The 13726-nt window shown below is 40.1% G+C and overlaps 1 protein-coding gene across 1 annotated transcript in view; it reads right to left on the reverse strand.

The window, feature by feature from the left end:
• Positions 1-13726, reverse strand: part of col27a1b (collagen, type XXVII, alpha 1b) — a 67753-nt gene that overhangs the window by 24384 nt on the left and 29643 nt on the right. The window contains exons 9-22 of the mRNA XM_065948227.1: positions 11915-11968; positions 10389-10433; positions 7609-7662; positions 6839-6883; positions 4638-4691; positions 3510-3554; positions 2821-2874; positions 2565-2609; positions 2309-2362; positions 1951-2004; positions 859-912; positions 670-723; positions 530-583; positions 400-444 (exon numbers count right to left, since the gene is read on the reverse strand). Coding sequence (XP_065804299.1) covers positions 400-444; positions 530-583; positions 670-723; positions 859-912; positions 1951-2004; positions 2309-2362; positions 2565-2609; positions 2821-2874; positions 3510-3554; positions 4638-4691; positions 6839-6883; positions 7609-7662; positions 10389-10433; positions 11915-11968 — 711 coding nt within the window. The remainder of the gene's footprint in view (positions 1-399; positions 445-529; positions 584-669; positions 724-858; positions 913-1950; positions 2005-2308; positions 2363-2564; positions 2610-2820; positions 2875-3509; positions 3555-4637; positions 4692-6838; positions 6884-7608; positions 7663-10388; positions 10434-11914; positions 11969-13726) is intronic.

Genomic DNA, 13726 nt, shown 5'->3' on the forward strand with positions numbered 1-13726 from the left:
GGATTGTGATTTAAATGATTATTTTCCTGTACATTTATCTCAAAACTTGATACAAGTAAACATTTTTGCTTGACATTTAAAGACATATACTTTTCTTTGTGTTTTTTTATTGTTAGAAGAGAATAGCAATTTGCTGACCATTCTGGTAAAGCGTGAACATAGTGTCCCATAGGAAGTCTCTGAAAACAGCTTTAAAACAATAGACATAAGACATAAGACGGCCAAGGAGCAGCCGTAATGATTGATCCAAGCCGTCATTTAGGCAGAGACGGGTGGCTAGCGATGGAGTGTAGTAAGTATTGTGGTGTGTGTGTGTGTGTGTGTGTGTGGAAAAGATAACGGTGTTGTTGTATTTTCTAACTGCTCTTGAGTTAAAGGGCTCATCCAATCAGCACTCACCTCGAGTCCAGAGAGTGCAGCTGGCCCAACTGGTCCCTCATCACCCTGACAAAGAAATGTTCACATAAGGTCAGGTAAAGACAGGCTGCTTTCTATTTTTTATTGTTATTCAAAATGCATTTCACTCCACCTGAAGTCCAAGCATTCCTCTTGGACCTGGCAGACCTCTTGTCCCTTGCTTTCCCTGTGGATGAAAAACTAAATGTGAACTTTGAATTCATTTTTGATTCACTTTCGATGTATTTCTAAGCTTTTAGTCACTCTATTAACCTTTGGTCCTTCAGGGCCATTTTGTCCTGGTGGGCCAATGTCTCCTGGGAAGCCCTGTGAGAAAAGGAACCACATCAGCACACTGTAGCATACTTCATGCACACAGTACAGTAATCATATTACGTTGTGTAACAACATCCCCGTCCAGGCTTTAAAAAAATATATGTAAGTAAACTGATTCTGTCTTACCTCTAGGCCAGGAGGGCCAGGTATACCATCAGGACCCTTTTCACCTGGTTTGCCCTAAGAAATGTCACAAATGATCTCAATGTCATTAGACAGTCTTAAAACATCAGGTTATAACATTTATTTGATTCAATCTACTTTGTGCATCTTCTCTCGGATAGCAGGGCACTGTCTTTTTTTTTTAAGTTGCAGCCTTCACTTTACCAAATCAACCAACTGCTGTGGAGGTAAGATACTGAATGTGACAGGAGTAAGGGCAGGAAAATAATCTGTCAAAACAAGCAGCAGCTCAAGCAACAAAATGAAAGTAGGCATTTCCAGTACCAATCTTAAATCAGATCAAAGGGCATGGGAATTATTTCGGACAACTCAAGCGGCACTTGTGCCAACTTTGGTGGATCAGTTTCAAAGCTAAAGCAGTATCTGCACTGTGAGGTTTCTGGTATCTTGCTCTTTAAAGGGGATTGTTTGTGTCAGAGCTTGATTAGCATACATTGCATTGACCAGAATTTCCCTTCATGTATGTGTTTCCCTGATGCTTACTGATGTATACATTTGAAAATTTGCATCCATTTTCCTCTGGAGTCCAAGCATTTTATACATTTCCAGCAGAACGCACACAAAACAGCTTTCAACCAAATTTTAATTAAGCTCCACTCTTGACCCCTATTGGTTAGACAACACGTAATATATCAATCATGGATCACTCAGAAAGAATCTCTGTATAATATTTCACATACTCAGAATATACAAGAAGTGAGGCGGGGGGGGGGGGGGGGGGGGGGGAGTATAATGAGGAAACACTCTGCATCTCAGAGATAAAATGTGACCTCATTAATCACTGCTTAGTGAGCAAACAGATCAAAGAAGATTCCAACTGTGCAATAGCCATATCACACAAATCAACATGTTCCTGCTGGGTATTACCTACAGCACATTCAGAGTCTGTCATGTTGCATTAAATGGGAAAGATAAACCTTCATGCTTGAGTGGAATATCCATGACAGAACCTGTCATCTACATACTTTCTACTAGTTTATTTAAATCTTTTTTTTTTTTAGTTGGTTCAAAGCTTGAATGGGGGATTGGAACTACCTGTGGTCCAGGTGTTCCAAGAGGACCTTGCAACCCAGGTGGGCCACGGATACCCTGAAACAAAGATGTCAGCTCAGTGAAAAAGTCGACAACAAAATGTAAACATACAGGGACAAGTAGAATAATTATAACAAATGGTAAATGGGTGACACTCATAAGGAGCAGAACAAGGTGCATTCTTTTAAACACAATGCAAACACACAGATGTTCACAGAGATGCAATGGGAGAGACTTGGCTTATCACCAGAAGCAATTAGTGTCTTTCTGGATAACACTTTAACATGCAGACATGAGAATCCAGGCTTAGCACTACCAGTCTTATTATTCATGAATGACTTAAAGACAAACACATTCCTACCTTATCACCTTGGAACCCACAAGGCCCTGGCTCTCCTGGTAAGCCAACATCCCCCTGCGAAAACACACAAAAATAATAGGAAAAATTATCAAAATGTTGGTAATTATTATCTAATCAATGCGAGTTACAGCGGTGCAGGGTGACACAAGGCATGTGCTTTGTTTGCCTTCTCTCGAGTAACAGTTTGTCGCCTTTAACAGTCTTGTATTTGTGTAAAGGCAAGGGTAGTAGTCTGATAAAGACATATGCAGATCACCTTATCACCTTTCAGTCCTGGCTCCCCTTGGTTACCAGATACTCCCTTGGAACAAGATGATTTAAAAAAAAAAAAAAACAGAAAAAAAGATATTTTAAATTGATTAATCAGCAGTCTTATTGTAAGACGCGGTGGAATAACTGAATACTTATATCAACCACATAATGGACTCATAATGGGCAGAAAGACATTCAAATGCAGCCTGTTTGTATTGTAATCATATGAAACCTAGACAGAGACTGAACGCATCATTTACCTTGAGCCCTGGTGGTCCTGGTAAGCCAATAACGCCAGCAGGGCCCATGTCTCCCTGCAAACGACACACAGATACTTCTGAGAAAGCTAAATGTCCAGACAAACCTCCAAAAAGCTGGAATGATAATCACATTTTGAAATGTATTCTGGTTTGCCTATGGCTGTATTTTGTCTCAAAGCTGCTGTTATTACCCGTAATTAGGGCAGAGTGTTATTTAACATATTTGCATAACTGTATCAAGATATTTCTTTATGGCTTTATTTATTTACATCTATGCATATTTTTACACTGTATAAAACAGTTAACTACATCTGAAAAATGTTAAATTGCCATTACCAAACATAAACTTTAAAAACCAATAAGATTAAGATGCTAATGAAGAACTTACAGAACATGAAATTACTAAGACATTACATCTAATGCAAGCTCCAGGCATTTAAGAGTTTTTGATACTCAGTGCTTCTGACAGCATGACAAAATATTGAAGTTTCTAGAGCTCACGACACTCAACAAACTTTTTGAGCTGAAAGAGGAGCCCAGTAAGGATTCAGACTTTCTTTTATAAAGCACTTTTTGAAACATTGGTCTGATTTCCAGGAGGACGAGAAGACAAAAGTGGGATTTAAAGGGGTAGAGAGAGCGATACATAAAAACAAAAGGAACCAAAATGAGAAAGATCCAACACTCACAATAAGACCTGGGACTCCACATGGGCCAGGAGCTCCCAGTTCACCCTAAGAGGACAAATAAATAAGACATAAACAAAATGTGTAGCAATAGCACAATCAGACAGAGGTGTGGAGTTGCATCAAAGCAAACGGTTTTGTTTGTTTACAAGTGTTTTGTTCAACTAATCGCTAATCATGTTTTGCTCCACTAATCGCCTGAGCAAAATGTGTCTCCATTCAATTGAGCGGAGTGACTGAGCACTTGGCAGTAGATACAGAGAAAAGCTTGTTTTCTGAATGATCCACCCTGCAAGCACATGCCATGGCTTCATCGTCTCCAAGCTACGAGTTCGATGGAGGGATGGATGAAACACAGATCGCTGTGTGGCCTCCCTGTTGCTTCCTCCTTTAGTCTATGAATAGAAGTGGATTAAATTTGGATGGAACATCCTCCCTCTTCTCCCTAGAGGCAGAGGAAGTGAGGCAATGAGGCCTGAAGGAGGCCCTCAGAGGTCAGCCAATCATAATCTCAAACTGACCTTGTCAACCAGGAGCAGCGAGGGTCAGCGGAATATACTGAATGACTGCATGGATTTGTCTTATGGTCAGTTAGTCATTTCAACATAGTATTAGCAGTAAGGAGAGTGAAATTTTTCATAAATTATTTACTTTTCGAACTGGGTGGAAAAAACAATGACGTGAGTATCAATATTTGTAATTGTCTTGACCACTTGCATCTTTATCCCTAATGCTACTTTTGTGTTACAAACTGTTTCAGTTTAGTATCACCTTTTATATGTCTTCTGATTGTGGTGTCCATATTATTACATTTCTGACACATCCACACAGATGCTTTTATATTTATTTGGATGGCCTTGTATGACCCTTTTCATATTCTTGTGTGAAAAACAACGTAAATTATACTGCAAAGGATTTCTCACTTTTTAGGGAATTTTAGTGAATGCACATCTGCCTTCATAAGTCAATTTGTAAGTTCTTGTAACACAATCCTTAAGCCCTATTTGTAAGAAATCTTGTGAAATCTCAGCCAGGTGTAGTGTTGTGGACTTCAGAGTAAAACAGGAATAAAGGGAGTAAATATAACTGTTGGAGTAAATAGTCCGTTTTTAAGTATGCCATTTCACTTACTGGGTTTCCATCAGGGCCAGGAGGTCCCCTCTCTCCAAAACCACCAGGAAACCCCTGAGCACACAAAGAAACAGGATTGTCAGATAACCAGAAAGTAAAGTAAGAGACTATGTCATGTTCACACTGCCAACATGGCCATTTTCATTTGAAATGTATTGATTCATTTGGTGGTTATTAGTAGAGGGTTTTAATGCCAAATGAAGAGGATCAATGAAGTTTAAATAATGAAATCATAAAGCCCATAACACAAATGTTCCTCATGAGCCCTTAACATCTGTCAAGTGTACAGCCCCCCCTTTATCCTCCGACCCCCGAAGTGTTTCCCAAAACAGAAGTTTGCTGAGTAAAGCCAAGCAAATCCCATCAAATGGGCTCCCAGTGCTCCGTTCCTGGGAGAGCAGCAGGAAATTCCACGATTGAGTGTTTCTGAGCGACTGAGTGTCTGTGTGTGCGCATGCTGGCCGGGAGCGTTCAGCAGCCCGCGAACCAAAACCCCAGGACTCGCCTAAATGGCAGAATAAAGCTGCTTGGCTCCGGAACTGCTGACTAAGTCGTTTTTTTTTTTTTTTTTTTGCTTGGTGCTCGTAATTCCATTATGGAGGCAGAACAAGAGGCGTGATGCAGCCACGAGGCCACACGCTCAACGTGTGCTTGTCAAAGTGCCAAGGTCAACATTCGAGCCAGCATACAAAGGCTCAGCGCAGAAGAGGAGCTTTACGCTTAGTTAAATGATAAAGGGAAGAATACCAGAGAGATATCTTATTCTCAGATATAAATCAAGAGAAAAAGATCCAATCAAAGTATTAAGACACTAAGAGACATCACAAATTCAAATGTTTGTGTGGCAGGCTGCTGAATTAGAACATTGGGCATTTATTTGTGGATGAAGAAATGAGCAGTAATTGGTGCAACATGAAGCTCACAGAAAATGTGGAAAAATGTGCCCGTTTCCAAAAACATCAATAACTGGCTTGGTTCTATCAGAAACACATGTACGTCCTTTTAACTCTGACATCAACTTTTTGCAAGGCTAGCAAGACTCCTTCCTTCTGTGATTGGTCCAATGAAACTCCTACTGCTGTGTGCAAACTATTTTATATGAAATACACACTGAAAAAATCCATAAGGAAGGTTACTTTTCTGTTAGATCTGCAAGGAAAACACAGAAGAACGGGAGCTGTTGAACACTACAAATGCACATGGCATTAGAATATGTTATATAATGGATGAAGCTGTGTTAGGCTCACAGGGACATGCGTTTCACTTGAATCTCTGTGGGATCAAACATGTGAAGTTCTTCTCTCGTGTTTTTCCGAAATATGTCCAACTTCACTTCTGCTGACTCAGGAAAAAAAATAAAGCTTGTTGCATAAAGTGACTGACCTCACTTTCCACCACAGAGGAAAATAAATGGCATGTCATCATCATGACTTGGCTTTCATAAGCTGTGTCACTGACCAACACTGCATAATAATAATATATATTTAAAAAAAATCATGTTCAGCCACACAACAGGCCTGGGAAAATATCTGATTTACATAAGTGGTACCGTGCAGTTTCAGTATTTTTCATGTAAGCCACAGAGGATGGGAAATTTACTTCCAGGCGCCAATGACAGTGGACTTCGCTGATCTGTGGGTAGAGACTGCAGAAAGCCAAAGCCACAACTGACACATCCGATTATCATATCAGCCTAATGCAGAACAAGCCCTGTAACCATGTAACCATGTACATCGTCTAACATACGAATCACTCAGAAAAAATGTGTTTCCTAATCACCTCCAGTCAGAGAAAATTAATCAAGTAAAATATAAGTATGAGCAGCCACTGACTGCAACATGAGTTCAATAATTACTGACTTTAAAAGAGGCAACCAATTGAGAAAATAGATGTAATCTGCTGACTCCTGAACACTGGGGTTCCTAACACATTCAGTAACCCTATTTAGGGCTAAGGTTAGCTGCACATTTCTCCCCCTATAGTAATCTAAGCATTACTGTGCCAGAGAGGGTGTTATTACAATTTCTATACACAGATTTATAGCTGAAGCCAGGACTCTGTCAGAGTAATGGTATTATAATACTCTCTAAAGTAGCTCTGCACTACAGTAAGAGTCCATAAATCAAGTAAACAACACCCTCACTTTCAAGGGGCGGCATAAAAAATGTTTCTCGGAGAAGTATGTTGAGAGAAAACTTTACCGGCCTACCCATCTTGCCCTTCTTCCCATGAACGCCAGGAATTCCCTGGAAACAAAAAGGAAACAGAGATGAGAGACAGAAGATTAAAAAACAGAGATAAATGTACAAATTACAAATAAGAACAATTAAAAAAATGTAAATATTATGAGACTTAAAAGTCTGTAGCCAGACTTGCAGTATTGTGAGATTACAATGCTCCCTGAACATCAGGAAACAAGAGTGTTGGATAGAATAAAACAAAGACAGTTATATTAGCATTACAGAATGATTAAAGTAGCCATTTCAGTTTGCAAACCAATTAAAATGTTGTTTAGAAGCCTGTTCGGTGGCTTTCTTTGAAATTATCAAAATAGAATATTTGGTCTAATGCTTCAAACAGCCACTAAATGGACTTAAGGTGTGATGATTTTGCTGTACCACTTAGCTATCATGGCTAAAAACCATGTCAAAATACTTTATGAAACGTCTACATATTGTGGCACTGTTTTGCTCAGGAGGCTAATGGGAGTAAGAGTTCTAGCTGGCTTTAATTAAATCTAAATCTGCCGCCTACATTTTAACCTCATCCATTACGGTAGAGAGGTTGGAGGGCGAAAGTTTGATCCATCACATCATGGGAGCTTGTGCTACTTCAGTCTCATAATAGTGATTTGGTGAAGTGTGCCTGCAGTACTTCCAGAAAGAAATCCTTTTTCTATTTCATAGCCTATCATGGACAGATATATTATACAACCCAGTGGGCATTTACACTCACAGCCACCAATACTCACTCTCTCGCCATCAGGACCAGGACGGCCAAAAAGCCCAGGGAGGCCAATGTGACCCTGGAGAGATGAATAAAAGATGGAGTGGATGCAGAGGTAAGGCAAAGATAGATGGAGCAGCAAAAGAAGGTAGACACGGGAGAACACAAGACTGAGCAGAGATGATTGACACTGTGAAGAACTTTTAGATGTCAAAAAAACACTGAGAAATGTCTAAAAACCTCTACAAATACTTCAGCTGTTATACTTTGATCTGTTACAGCACTGCAGGCTTTTCGTTACAGTAGAGTGGCCTGAAGAGTTAAGCCTTGAGGCAAGTGTATATGCCCATGGACTGCATGGTGCTGGCTTCCACGATGTAGTCCAAGGGCACATACCCTCACATCAGGGATCTCTGGAGAACTTGCTGCCAAGCCTGCTCTGTGGAAGAGGAAAGATGAGTGGCCAAACCGCAGAGTCATAAATTACACTGACATTTAATGAGAAGCTTACGTCTGAATGCATTGTAATGCTCTGAGCAGAGCGACATAGTTTTATAATATTTGGCTAACATGAGGAAGAAAAGCAAGCACAAAGAGAGTTGTAAAGTGAGTTCATTGCCCCTTCATTACTTACAATACACTTGTGAAATCGCCTATCATAATCATCATGGAGTTAACAACAGTTTACACGCAGCGTTTATGATGCTGGCTTTCTTATGTACCTCCACTTGTAAGATTATTAATTTAGCAGGGATTATACAGTTCAGTTCAGAAAGATAAAGGGCCCTATGTAGGCGGCGTAAATCCCTCTGTCTAAAGTTCTCATCACTTTGCGGAGTGTCTAACTAGGTTTTGTTAGCACACAATCTGAGGTGCAGAGCGATCAGATGTTGGATTAAGTCGCTTCATAATACATAGATGTGTTTTGGCATGACATGGCGGGGGCGGCAGTAGCTCAGTCTGTAGGGACTTGGGTTGGGAACCGGAGGGTCCCAGTGCGGACCAAATATGGAAGTTGGTCTGGTAGCTGGAGAGGTGCCAGATCACTTCCTGAGCACTGCCGAGGTGCCCTTGAGTAAGGCACCGAACCCCCTCCCCACCATCAGCTCAGGAGCGCCCGCTGTGGGCAGCTCCGTCACTCTGACATCTCTCCATTAGTGCATGTCCATAGGATCCTGTTTGTGCATGTGTGTATATTTCAGCCTATGTGTGTGTTCATGACTTAGAGTGTAAAAACAGAAATTTCCCCTTGCAGGGATCAATAAAAGTAAATCTTAAATGAATCGAACTGGTCAGAGTGTCAGCTCTCATTCCCTTTAGGATCCATGTGTCCTGCAAGCTGGCGTGTTGCTATTAAAAAAATCGAACTCTGGGGTGCCAGTGGCAAAGTGGTAAGTTTGCGTGCGCCATGTACAGAGGCTGAAGCTCTCCAAGCAGGTGGCCCGAGTTACCTTCCTGTGGTCCCTTTCCTGTACATCATTCCCCACTAAAACTCTCCCCAGTCTCCTACTCTATCCATCGTCCTTTTTCCAATTAAAAAAATGTATCTAAAAATAAGAAAAAGAATTATGTCGAGCTGAATCATTTAACGTATCTCCTTTCATTGTTCCCCTGAACTCACATAACACACACAGGACACTGAATGAAAAATGTAGGACAAAAGGCAGACTGAAGTTACATTTCGCTGTATTATTCCCACAACATCAGACAGGACCAGACATGATGTATGTAAACTAATGTTCAGTGAGCTCAACATCAAATAAAGGTTGGCTGTAAACATTTATTAGCTTATTTCTCTGCTGGAATCCTTGCCTATATTCTCTAATGCACGTAATGTACACTGAACAGTCCTTATTAATATCTGTAGGCTCTATGATCGGTGGTACTTAGAAGAGTGTGTGTCTTTCTGTGTGTTTTAGACAGTTGTTTGAACAGATTGGAATAAGTGAACCCGGAGGAGAGCTTTGAAACAAAGAACAATAGTAACAAGAGCTCTCCGTCTCTCATCCCTCTGTCCCCTTAAATACTAAAATCTGAACGTATCAGCATAAGCACTGATATTCAAGTTCGGAGTAGGTGCACTGTTGAACTTCCTGTGTAGTGCTGGGAATCTTTGGGTGTCTTACAGTTTGATTCATGGGGTCATGATTCGATTCAGAGTCTATTTTTGAATTAGTACATACTTCAGGATCTACATCAGTCACAGATGACTGATGAGCCAAAAATAAATTGTTTTGGGAGTTATGAATCGATTTAAAATCTCAGAAGATAAGAATCTCGTTTTTTTACAGAAATCCATTTTTTTCCCTCCCCTCATCCTGTGTGTGTGTGTGTGTGTGTGTGTGTGTGTGTGTGTGTGTGTGTGTGTGTGTGTGTGTGTGTGTGTGGAAAAAGTTCAGGGGAGTGCGTTGTGAACTCGCCAATGTATGCCCATCTTTCTAATATGCCATCTTAATATCAGGAGGTGGTCAAAGGCACAGTCTGCGTCCTCAAGAAAGGAACCAGGAGGAAAATAGAAAAGACACAAGCGTTGAACTGGGTGTACGATAGGGCCCAAAGAGAGAAATGACAAAAATAGCTTTTAGCCTGTAAGCTTCAGTGGATGTGTGAAGTTTGGGTTCATCAAAAGAACATGAAAAACAAGTAAACATAAAAAGTCATTGCAACAAGTTTTTTTTATTTTACAGCCTTACAGAGAAGATAAAAACAGATTTATTTCCAAAACAGATCTTTATGAATAGAGATCAGAAATACTTCCTCAAAGAGTCAACATTTAATTCAAAGGTTCAACTAAGATCCACTTACCCTGACTCCTTTTGGCCCCATTTTCCCTACAGGCCCGGGTAAACCCTAAATGTAAGAGATCACAAACAATATTTCTGAGGTTACAAACAGTAGCAAACATTAATTTGTGTCACGGTGAAAGTCCTGTCATGACAAAAAGGAAAATGTTATAAAAAAAAAAAATACATGAAACCAGTTTTTAAAAAATCAACTTTAATTTCAAATGGAATCTGAAACTTCTATATAAAGTTAATTGGCCTCTCTGCTGCCTTTTTTGTCTTAAATAGTTCACATCAATTTCTCGGAGACATCGCAGACAAATCCACCAGCGTGGAAAATCTCTCCCTGCAAGTATAAAGATCAACCCTCAGCTCAGGAAACATCAGCAAAGTGCAACACATTGACATAAACCTGCAGCCCTCAGTGATTCACAGCCTACAGATGGTAGGGGGAGCTAAAACCTAATCCATCACACACCACTGGGTGTCTAAAGGGATCAGAGTTCAGACACAGTAAGTGCGCTTAAGCGCAGATGCAAACAGTGAGACCTGTGCCTGAACTCTAAGTTATCATAAAGATTCAGAAGGCATAAGCCAGTGAGCAGTCGTCCAGCTGTTTATGGAGTTTAAATGTTCTTAAAGCTAAAAAGAAACAGATTTGAATGCAGAGAAAGCTCCACAGCTTTGACTCCTCAAGTGAAATGTCATTCCCAGAAGAGAGGTAAGGACTAACAATCACAGTTTGGACAGACAGATGCAGCTTATTTGTGCCTGGGGAGCTGTGGCATTAGTCACAGTATTATTAACTTCAACTTTATTCTTATCCTGAAGAAAGGACATTTCATTTTTTATTATTTCTTATTTTATTATCATTAATAACTTTTCTGTCTTCAGAGTGGTGCTTACAGCGGAAACCCTCTGACATTTTATTTCCTCTCTAGACCTGGGCATCTGTTGCTGAAATCCACAAAAAGCTGCTTCACAACACCTCGGAGCTGTTTGTCCCTCTTTCTGATGCCTTTCCCTTTCATTCAGCTGCTATAAACCTTTTATTTGGATTTGCCAAATTCGATTTTGAAATGCCGATGGCTGAGATTTTTCCCAAACACCCAATATCCTTACATTGATTTTTTTTCTAGCTACAAAAAAGATTCAATTCATTCACATATATTCTATATTTTTTGTCTTATTCATTGTTGTGACAGTCAGAAGAAAAAACTAGCTGAACTTTGATTTAGAGGCAGGTCAGAATCACAATTTTAGATCTAAAACAGCTGCATTGGCAATAAAGATGATATCCTAACCTCCATTTATAGCTTTATCTTTCTTTATGTGTGAGTGTGTGTCTCCATGTCTGTGCATTTGTGTATGTGTGTGTGTGTGTGTGTGTGTGTGTGTGTGTGTGTGTGTGTGTGTGTGTGTGTGTGTGTGTGTTGTGTGTGTGTGTGTGTGTGTGTGTGTGTGTGTGTGTGTGTGTGTGTGTGTGTGTGTGTGTGTGTGTGTGTGTGGCCCTGCTCAACCAGCACCGCAACACTAGATTTACTGCACCTGCCTGCCAGGATAGCCTTTGGCCCCAGTGCTTCCATCATCTCCCTGTTCACCCTGTGGAGTGAGAGACAGAAGACAAATCAGCACTTGAGGAGGACGTGAGACTAAAAGGGAGGAAAGGAAGGAGAAAAGGACTGAAGGATAGAGTGAGGGAGGCAAGGAGTAACATTCAGGAAAAAGGTTTCCTCTATGCACATATGGTTTCTGTTGGAGTGGCAGTGATTACAATAAGAGCCTCACAGACAGTAATAAATACTGAAAACAAGCACTTTATGTCTAAAGTCATAAACAACAGTTAATTGCTCCTATGGAAGAATTTTAATCTCTCAGCGTTAAATAAAGACCTTTTGTTTGGTCCCGTCAGTGTTGCTTAAGGAAAGAGGCCACCGCAGACGTTGCCCCTCAAACCATTCAATTAATCCGACAGTAAGTAGCAAGAGGTATTATTATAAGGTCAAGCTACATGCTGTTTAGACAACTGTTAGCACAGTTCTGCCTTTTTATGTTTACCCTAATTAATGCGCTATATAATAATACATCCCTGCACAAATACATCCCTCTGAAGGGAATGTTTAACTCTGCATGAATTGGAAGTAAATTAGTTAGTGAAGGCATGAAAAAAGTGAGTTCTGTTTCTTTATTTTCTGCTTCCTTTGCTAAACCGGATGGTGAATGTGTCAGTAAACATCAAGTTATAAATATCAAATCAAGTTAAAGGAGAAATCTTGTAAATATCCACAGGGAAACAGTAGTCAAAGTAGTCAGTAAAGGAGGAACTGTTGCACCAGAGGACATATCACAATGCAGGAAGGTAATTATTGATGTATAGTGCAATATAATGTAAGTCCTATAAAGTCATGAGAGTTATTGCAGACACGTATTAAATTCTGCTTCAGAATAACTAAAAACTTTACTTGCAAAGAAACACTGAGAGTGAGCTGTCTTCAGTACCAGAGAAATAATATCTTTCTGGCACAAGGTGTCGCCAATTATTGTCACTGAATAAGAAAACAATGAAAAAAAGTTAATTAACAAAAAATAACAAGCCTCAGGCCAATCATTGCAGACTCCTCTTGATGTAACTACATTTCTATTTGAGTCATCAAAAAGACTGCCTCATCTCAAGAAAGGCGTTTTTTATTCGCTGTGACAGAGCACATTTTTCTGCAAGATAGTACACCGGATTTGAGCTCAGGAAAGAGGGAGAAAAGGAGAAGGAGAAGGAGGAGGAATGACCTAGGGGTGTCCAAACTATTTAGCCCACTTGTTCCTCGGCCAAAAAACTCTTCTTCTCTATTCCGGCCAAGATTCCAGCACGACTTAAGTCCAATGTCTCGTCTATCTTAACTAACTCTTTTTCCACACACTTTTTTTGTGTGACGGTTAAAATGTTCTTTCTCTCCATTCCTCCTGTTTTGTATTATTAAATGGGAACACATGCTTTACTCTGATGGGAACTTTGTAAGTTATTGGCTCTTTTTATGAGTAAACAAACACAGAAGAACGGCTAACACACACTGCAGCCATCAGACAGACAAACAGCAGGCAGTGGATTTAGAGAGCACGATAACACCTCAGAGAGAAGGAGGGGGTGGGGGTTCATCTTAGAAATCACATTCTTGTTGTTTATAAGAGACACTCTTGCTTTATCAGAAAATATTTTTGATGCCTCATGATTGTTTTTAACCCCGCACCTCAGATACTGTTGATCACATGGAAGTGACTTCAGAGTTATCTGTAGGTATTTTCAAAATCACACATCTTTTTATCCAACCCTTTACCAGTTTACTAACTGAGCTCAAATTAGTCCTT

This window comes from Labrus bergylta, chromosome 2 (genome assembly GCF_963930695.1).
Source record: "Labrus bergylta chromosome 2, fLabBer1.1, whole genome shotgun sequence".
Taxonomy (NCBI): Eukaryota; Metazoa; Chordata; class Actinopteri; order Labriformes; family Labridae; genus Labrus; species Labrus bergylta.